The 8,227-nt window shown below is 48.6% G+C and overlaps 1 protein-coding gene across 1 annotated transcript; it reads right to left on the bottom strand.

Annotated features, from left to right (window-relative positions):
- Positions 1 to 3,729: 3,729 nt before the first annotated feature.
- LOC109782553 (gibberellin 2-beta-dioxygenase 3-like) lies at positions 3,730 to 5,411 on the bottom strand. The gene is made up of 2 exons (XM_020341176.2): positions 4,571 to 5,411; positions 3,730 to 4,280 (listed from the first exon to the last, which is right to left on the bottom strand). Exons 1-2 carry the CDS (start codon positions 5,294 to 5,296, stop codon positions 3,954 to 3,956), a joined length of 1,053 nt encoding a protein of 350 aa, XP_020196765.1. The 5' UTR covers positions 5,297 to 5,411; the 3' UTR covers positions 3,730 to 3,953.
- Between the last annotated feature and the right edge of the window lie 2,816 nt (positions 5,412 to 8,227).

Raw genomic sequence — 8,227 nt, 5'->3', positions numbered from 1 at the left:
CGAGCTCTACCACCACCACGGCCTCTTGTAAGTCCTAGTTGCCGACCTCTTTGTTGCCTAGATCCTCTTTGGCTAACACTTGGTTGGCTTGGCACTTGTTGGCTACCACTTGGTTGCCTTGGCACTTGTTGGCTACCACTAGGTTGGCTACCACTTGGTTGGCTTGGCACTTGTTGGCTACCACTAGGTTGGCTACCACTTGGTTGGCTCCCTTGTGTAGCTCCTTGTTGGCTTGTGCTTGCATCATTTTTCTTGGATCTTTTCCTTGGTTTCGTACATTTACTTTTGTTGTGGCCATGACCTTTGCACTCCCCACAACGGGAGCTCTCACGAGGCTCTTGGAATTGGTCGTTGCCCGCTTCACGGCGGCCACCATGGCCCCATCCGTCCATGTCGCCTCTAAGACGCTTTGTCTTACGTCTACCCCGTTTAACAACCTTCGACTCCGGATCCGGCCATAGTTGAAATCCATGATACTCCGGCAATTGTGATTGGTCAAAGTATGGGTGAAAGCGGGGAGCCCATGTTTTCTTGACCGTCATGATTGAGAACTCCGATTCCCTCACGGTGCGTGGGTGATCGATGTCCACATTCCCAACGCGACCGGCGGTATACAAGTGTGAGCATGGGAGATGAAGCAACAATGGCCTCCCGCAAGTGCAATCACATTGTGTTAACGACACCTTGAAAGCCCGACCTCCATGTTGCCCGCCATCGTTTGTGGTTCCTCCTAGCTCTTTCACTTCGTACTTCCACTCTTCGTTGTCATATAATATAGCTTCTTCTGAGTCCGCCTTCCGTGATTAAAATACCAACCATTCATCAACTTTGGGTGGGAACTTGTACTTGTACTTCCGTGGGTTCTCACCCGCTAGCTGTGCATCGGTTTCCATCGAGTACTTTACAAAGTACGCATTCATTTTGTCAAATGTGTATTGAACTATTGCCGTCACAGGTAATCCACGTGCACCTTTGAGCACCCTATTGAAGCATTCGGCCATATTGCTTGTCATTTGACCGTATCTCCGGCCATCTTCATCAAAAGCACGTGCCCACTTGTTCCGGTATTGAATGTGCCTATTGAGAAAGTCTTGACCCCCGGGATCAAGTTTTTTGTGTGCGAGCAATTTGTTGTACAAAGTGGCGAAGCGCTTATCGGAGAAAGCGAGACAACAATCTTGAAGATCATCGGCCAACTCCTTAAGGCCACATGCCCTATAGAAGTTCGAACAAAAGTGCCTCATGCACCATCGATGGTGCAACGGAGCATGCCCGGGAATGTCAATCTCCACCGCGTTAAGAATTCCTGGATGCCGATCCGATATGACACAAATTTCCCTTTGAGCGGGTAACACCTTCGTCCTCAAAAGATGCAGAAACCACTCCCAGTTGTCATTGTTTTCCACCTCAACCAAAGCAAATGCCAATGGCAACACCCAGTTATTGGCATCACTTGCTATCGCAACCAACAAGGTGCCCTTGTATAGTCCGGTCAAGAACGTGCCGTCAATTGCGATGACCAGCCTACAATGTTTGAAAGCCTTCACACATTGCTCGAACGCCCAAAAAGCACGGCCAAATACTCTGACTTTCCTTCCTTCATGAACCGTTGTTTGGTGCCCATGAGGCTCGACCACATGAACCATGCCTGGGTTTGTCGCGGCCATGGCTAACAACAACCTAGGGATTCGGTTGTATGCTTCCTCCCATGTACCATACAACATCTTAAATGCGGCTTGCTTCGCCTTCCATGCCTTGCCGTATTTCACCTTGTAATGAAAGATGGCTTTCACAAGATCAATGACATGTTGGACGCTGATTGTTGGAAGTGTGGATATTGAGTTGGAGAGCCTGTAAGCGATGAACTCGGACGTGAGTTGTTTGTGGTCTTGGGACACAATCTTGCCATCCACCCTTTTGCCTTGGCACAAGTGAGTTGGCACACAACTCACTACATGCCAAGTTGGACCTCCTTTCCATGGTCTTGCACGCACAATCCACGGACATATTTCATCTTCACATGCACATGCAACCGTGTAGCGCACATTGACGTCCGAGTTCACCACCTTGTGTGGACGATAATGCGTAACCGAGTAGTTGTCGAGCCACATCTTCAATTCCAACAAGGTGTCGAACTTAGAACCTTTAGCAATCCAGTTCTTGTCGTCTACCAAATCACGGTGAGAGCTTGGCCTAACCCCAAGAGGTACACATTGGCCACCATCTACCACGGCTTCATCCGCGAGACTAACATCCTTGAACAATGTAGTCCGATGATCCCGACCAAATACCTTCTCGAAAGCTTCGGCCTCCTTCACCGTGAACCCCTCCGCATCAACTTGTTCATCAGGACCATCGTCATCCGAGTCCGATGCATATGCACGGGAAAAAGGGATGGAATGGTCCATTGTCTCTTGCAAATGATATTTGTCGAGATCACCCACATTGTTGTCATGGAGATCAACTTCATTGTCATCGTCCGCATACTCATCATTGTCCTCTTGCAAAGCTTCATCTTGGTTGTTTGTAAACGGGCTCAATGTTGGCCTCACTTCTTGGGTCAAAAGAGGTTCAACAATTTCATCTCGCTTCAAGGGTGGGGGGCTACTAGCAACCAAAGGGGAGGGGTTCCGGTTCAAGTCCAAATGCAAACTTGAATCAACCTTCTTCGTTGCAAATAACTCAAGAGCCTTGTCTAGTGATTCGGCTACCGTCTCCTTGTATGCAACCCAACGTTGCTCCGAGTTGACACGCATTGTCTTCCAACGGATGTGCATTCCAAAACCAACATTATGCCTTCCCTCCAACTCAATGATATCACTAGGGTCCATCCAATTCAAATCTTTCCTAACTTGTTGCAAGAGCTCCGCATAGCTAGGACTACTATCAAACACCATGTCAAGCTCATCCGGGTCCGGTTCTATATTGCCTTTCAAAAAGGCGTCTTTGTCCCCATGATGAACAAACGCACATGTTCTTCCCATCCCTATAAGCATTCAAAGAACACAGGGTAACATTGCTTCCATGAGACTAATCCAAGGATAAACACGGAATACAAACCCTAATATAAATATCAAACAACAACCCTAACCCTAACCTTAACCCTAACCCTAACCATAACCATAACCATAACCATAACCCTAGCCCTAAACCTAACTCTAGCACCAACATAAGAACACCCATAAGAATAACCCTAGCATACTAACAAAGCCTAATCATAGAAATTGGCAAACAAACATCTCACATCTCCATGCAAATCTCTAGATCCAAACAAAACTAGGGTTTCCCCAAACTAGCAACAAATGAGCAATCGGAGAACTTTACTTGGATCAAAACAAGCGGATCGGAGAATATTACCTTGAGGGAGGGTTTGACTTCAAAATCCACGGACAAATTCTTCAAATTTGCAAGATTTGGGAGAGGATTTGAGAGGGGGAGAGAGTGGGAGAGGGGCCAAAGCTCGGGGAGAGAGTGGGAGAGTGTGGTGTGGGGGGTGGGGGAGGGGGCCAGCAAAGTGGCTGGATAAGTCACAGTGCAGCGCCTAGCCGCACATTCCATGTGTGACGCCTAGCTCGGAGGCGCTGCACTGCTGGGTGCGGGCCCAGGGGCTGCCACGGTGGACAGGTGTGCAACGCCGCCGCGCTAGGCGCTGCAAGTACGGTGTGGCACCGGCGTGGCGGACGCTATACAAAAAGGTCAGGGGAGTGAAATAATTTCGCACCCAGTTCATTCTGTGAAATGATTTCGTCCTCAAAATTGTCAAATTTGCCCCGTTGCCTGCCGGTGTAAACTGAGCAAACCAACAAAAGGGGACAACAGAGCATGCGTGCTTGCATATGTACGTGGAAGTGCTGCTGCTACTACTAGCGGAAATTACAAAGGCCGGCTTTCTTTTTCCAGCATGACACATTGGGCAGGCAGGTGCCGCCGGTGCGATCCATGGATTAATTGAGCTAGTGCACTGGTGCCACGTGAGGTGGCGCCGGCGCCGGCGGCTGGACGGCGTTGCTGCTGCAGTCTTGGGCGGCGGCGGGGAAGAGCTCGAAGGGGTCGAGGCGGTTGTCGCCGAGGCGGGACTTGTAGGCGGCCTTCTTGTACTCGGCCCAGGTGAAGTCCCTGTACATGCTCAGCTCCCCTTCCCGCATCAGCTCCGGCAGCGGCGCGATCCGCTGCGTCGGCGCGGGCCCGCCGAAGTAGATCACCGACAGCCGCGACTGCTCCCCATCCGCCGGCGCCACCACCCGGTGCTTCACGCTCTGGAACCGCCCGTTGGTCAGCACCTGAATGCACCAAAACAAACGAGACACATCAGTGAGACGCACAGGTGGTAGGGCACAGGCGCTCGCCACAAGGGTCGCAAGGCAATGAGTTGCAAGGCGCAAGTTGCACGCTTTGCGCGGTACTACGTCCTTGCCAAGAACTCAACTGGCCCCAGCGCGCGGCTAAATTAAATAATGCGCCAGACCAAACCATGCATGCACAGCACAACACTACGCTTGGTTTGGCGATAAGGGTAACAAAGTGACTAGTGAGCGAGTGGTAATGGTAATGGTAATGGTATGGCACCTACCCGCAGGGAGTCCCCGACGTTGACGAAGAGGGAATCCGGGTCGGGGGCCACGGGCACCCAGTGGCCGTCCGGGAGCATGATCTGGAGGCCCCCGGTGCGGTTGGACCGGAGAAGGGAGATGACCTGCGGGTCCGTGTGCTCCCCGAACCCCGTCACGCCGCGCTGCCCTGCCGCCAGGGGGCACGGGCACGGCGGGTAGTGGTTCACGCGCACCATCTTGTCAGCTTCGTCCGACGCCACCACCCGCCGCAGCACGCCGCGGTTCTCCTCCGCGAGCCCCAGCCCCTCCGCCATGAGCTCCAGCACGCGCGCTCCCACCTCGCGTACCGCGTCCGTGTACTCCTCCAGCGCCGCCCCGAGCGGCGGCGGCAGGGAGGCGGCGGCGACGGAGCCGGACCCGACGGAGAGAAGGATGTACTCGAGCCAGCCCACGTCGCCGTTGCGGCCGATGCTCTTGCTGCCGTAGCCCAAGGGGGTCGCCGACGCCTCCAGCTTGCTCTTGTGCGGCAGCGCGAAGAAGGCCGCGGCGCCGGCCTCCAGCGCGTCTGCGAGGGCGGTCGGCACGCCGTGGTTGATCGCCCTGAAGATGCCCACGCTGCGGCATGCCTGCTCCACGGCCGCCGCCGCGCCCGCCGCCGACAGGTCGACAGTCGGAACCGCCGCCGCATTAGCGCATTTCACCAGTGGGACCTTGTCCATGGACATGGGCACCGTGATCCCCACCATGGCCGGCAGACGATCTCACAGAGCAGTGCCCGGTACGTGCTAGCTAAAGCGCGCACCTGATTTCTCAGTATCTAGTGAAGCAGAGCAGGAGCAGAGCCGAACAGAGGAGTCTGCGAGCGTTTGCACTTGTGGTCATCTGATGGGGTGACGGCCTTCCCTCGTATATATAGGCGACAGCAGCATTAATTATCACCTGCAGTAACTAACTAACTAACCAACCAGGTTGGTTTGGTTTAGCCAGTGAAGTGACGTGGCAAGAGTGTCGGAGCAAGCTACGTGGATGCATGCACTATGTGTGGAACCCAGCAGGGAAGTGCCACCATGGCCCTCGACCAGGCGGTCGGAACCGTACGGTTCCACCGCGTCTGTGATGCATCGGCGCCGAATTTTCGGTCCAACGGAAACATAGGACTTTTCCATGCTTTCGTGAATTTCATTCGGTTGAACATTTTTCTTTTCAACCGGACAGCACGTCTTTCCATTACTTTCAATAACAGAAATACAAATTCCTCCGTAATCACCGTTCACTTGAACATAGATTTAGTTCTCTTTTTTCATCTTTTTCGCATAATATATTATTTGCGGATGGTCATTGCCCCTGTCATGTGGTTTATTTGGGCAAAGCCAAGGTATCACTTCGGGAAGAAATGCTGGGGGCAGAGTTTTGCTCTCAAAGAATTTTATTCGGTCGAATGGACCCCTACTTTTTTTACACAATGTCTTATTTGCCTGTTCAAGAAGACTTAAAACTAAAGGAATGATCATTGCCCCTATCATCGGAGCACCAAGAGTTTTTTCCTTCTCTAACACCACGTACAAGGTTGACACGTACACACACGCAAACAAAAGGCAGGTCACTGAAAATGCAAGTTGTGTGCATGTAGCATGTGTGGTACTTCCTTCATTCCATAATAAGTGTCGTGAAACCATAAATCCCAATTTATATATGTTTCATATGCTTGTCCCATGGGGAGTATAGGTGGTAAAATTTATTGAAAGCTAACAAATACAACATTGGCCACTTGAACAATTCATGAAAGAATATTGAGGGAAAATAGCTTTCACATATGAATATACTATCTTGGACATCTTCTATGATTGTGAGCCTCAATAAATTATTTTCAAACTTGATCAAGTAGTTGATGTTGGAAAAGGAAAACAACGTAATAAGTTATGTTTGTTTATATTCACATAGAAGTTATATTGTTATGGATCCTCTAACATGTGGTACTTGCTCATAATCTTTTGCTAGCCAAAATTTCGTGCTAAGTAGAGATACTACTTGTGCATAAAAAAAACCTTAAACCTAGCTTTTGTCATGAGAGTCCACTATATCTACCTATGGATTGAATAAGATCCTTCAAGTAAGTTGTCATCGGTGTAAAAAATAATAATAATTGCTCCTAAATATGTATGATCTTTTATTGTAAGGGAAAATAAGCTTTGTACGAACTTGTGATGGTGAAGAAATAAAAGCGATGGACTGCATAATAAAGGTTGATATCATAAGGGGCAATATAAAGTGACGTTCATTTGCATTAAGAGCTTGCACATCCAAAAAATTAAAAGCGCATGACAACCTCTGGTTTCCTCTGCGACGGGCCTATCTTTTACTTTATGTATTTAATTTTATGCAAGAGTCAATAGTGTTCTTCTCTATTCCATTTTTATTTTTTCTCTTTGCAAGCATCATGTGATGGGGAAAGATCCAGACACATATATCCAGTTGAATATAGGTGATAATGAGTTATTATTGTTGATAATTATCTCTATGATAAATAAGTTTGGAGGAGAAACATTAAGCCCCTATCTTTCTTTGTGTTTGATGGATGCTATTCGTTCTAAAAATATGCTCTGAGTGCTAGCAATCATGAAAGACTATATGGTAGTTGAGTATGTGGAATTTGCTAAATCAAAGCTCTTACATAGACCCTTTCTGAAAATAAGATGAATTGCAATTGTTTGATGACTAAGAATATAGTTTGTTAGTTTTCAAGAAAGTTTATGGTCTACACTTTAACATGTGAATAGCTTGCTACTTGATCATGAGAAGTTTTATGAGATGAGCTACTATTTTATGATGCTAGAAAAAGTGATTGAAATTATCATTGATCAAACTTGGGCACTATGCTAGCATTCACACTTCATAAATATTTCTTTTATCATTTACTACTCGAGGAAGTATTCATGCCATGTTTACAACAATTTTATATAGTTTTGGTATGATTTGAATGGAACTAACCCGGACTGGCGCAGTTTTCAGCAGAACTACCGTGGCGTTGTTTTTTGTGCAGAAATAAAAGTTCTCCAAATGCAATGAAACTTTTTGACGATTTTTTGAAATAAAAGAGACACTAGAAGCTTCGTGGAGGACCAGAAGAGTCACGAGGGCCCCACAAGCCACCAGGGTACGCCTAGGGGGTGGCCGCGCCTTGGTGCCTCGTGGGCCCCTCGTAGCCCATTTTGACATGAGACCGACGCCAAAAAATCCCATAAATAGAGAAACCCCCATAAATAACCCTAGAACTTTGACTCCACCGATGCATGCCTCTGTACCTTCGAAATACCATCTAGAGCCCTATTCCGGCACCCTGCCGGAGGGGGAAATCATCACTGGAGGCCAGCTTCATCATCCTGGCGGCCACCATGATGAGGAGGGATTAGTTCACCCTTGAGGCTAGGGGTATGTGCAAGTAGCCATGTGTTTGATCTCTCTCTCTCTCTCTCTCTCTCTCGTGTTCTTGATTTGGCACAGTCTTGATGTATCGCAAGCTTTGTTAATATAGTTGGATCATATGGTGTTTCCCCCTCTCTATCTTGCTGCGATGAATTGAGTTTTTACCTTTGAGGTTTCACTATTATCAGATTGAATACTTCTATGGATTTGAGAACACTTGATATATGTCTTGCATATGAATACTCGTGGTGACA

This window comes from Aegilops tauschii, chromosome 1 (assembly GCF_002575655.3).
Source record: "Aegilops tauschii subsp. strangulata cultivar AL8/78 chromosome 1, Aet v6.0, whole genome shotgun sequence".
In the NCBI taxonomy this organism is placed as follows: domain Eukaryota; kingdom Viridiplantae; phylum Streptophyta; class Magnoliopsida; order Poales; family Poaceae; genus Aegilops; species Aegilops tauschii.
The sequence above is the reverse complement of the archived record's forward strand: the minus strand, read 5'-3'. Positions and strand labels throughout refer to the sequence as shown.

What these genes read in the sequence shown, in the direction of transcription:
- LOC109782553 (XM_020341176.2), bottom strand. Translation starts at nt 5,296, where the DNA reads ATGGTGGGGATCACGGTGCCCATGTCCATGGACAAGGTCCCACTGGTG. An exon ending in ACGTCGGGGACTCCCTGCGG is followed by an intron (nt 4,281 to 4,570) that starts GTAGGTGCCATA and finishes TGGTGCATTCAG; the next exon opens with GTGCTGACCAACGGGCGGTT.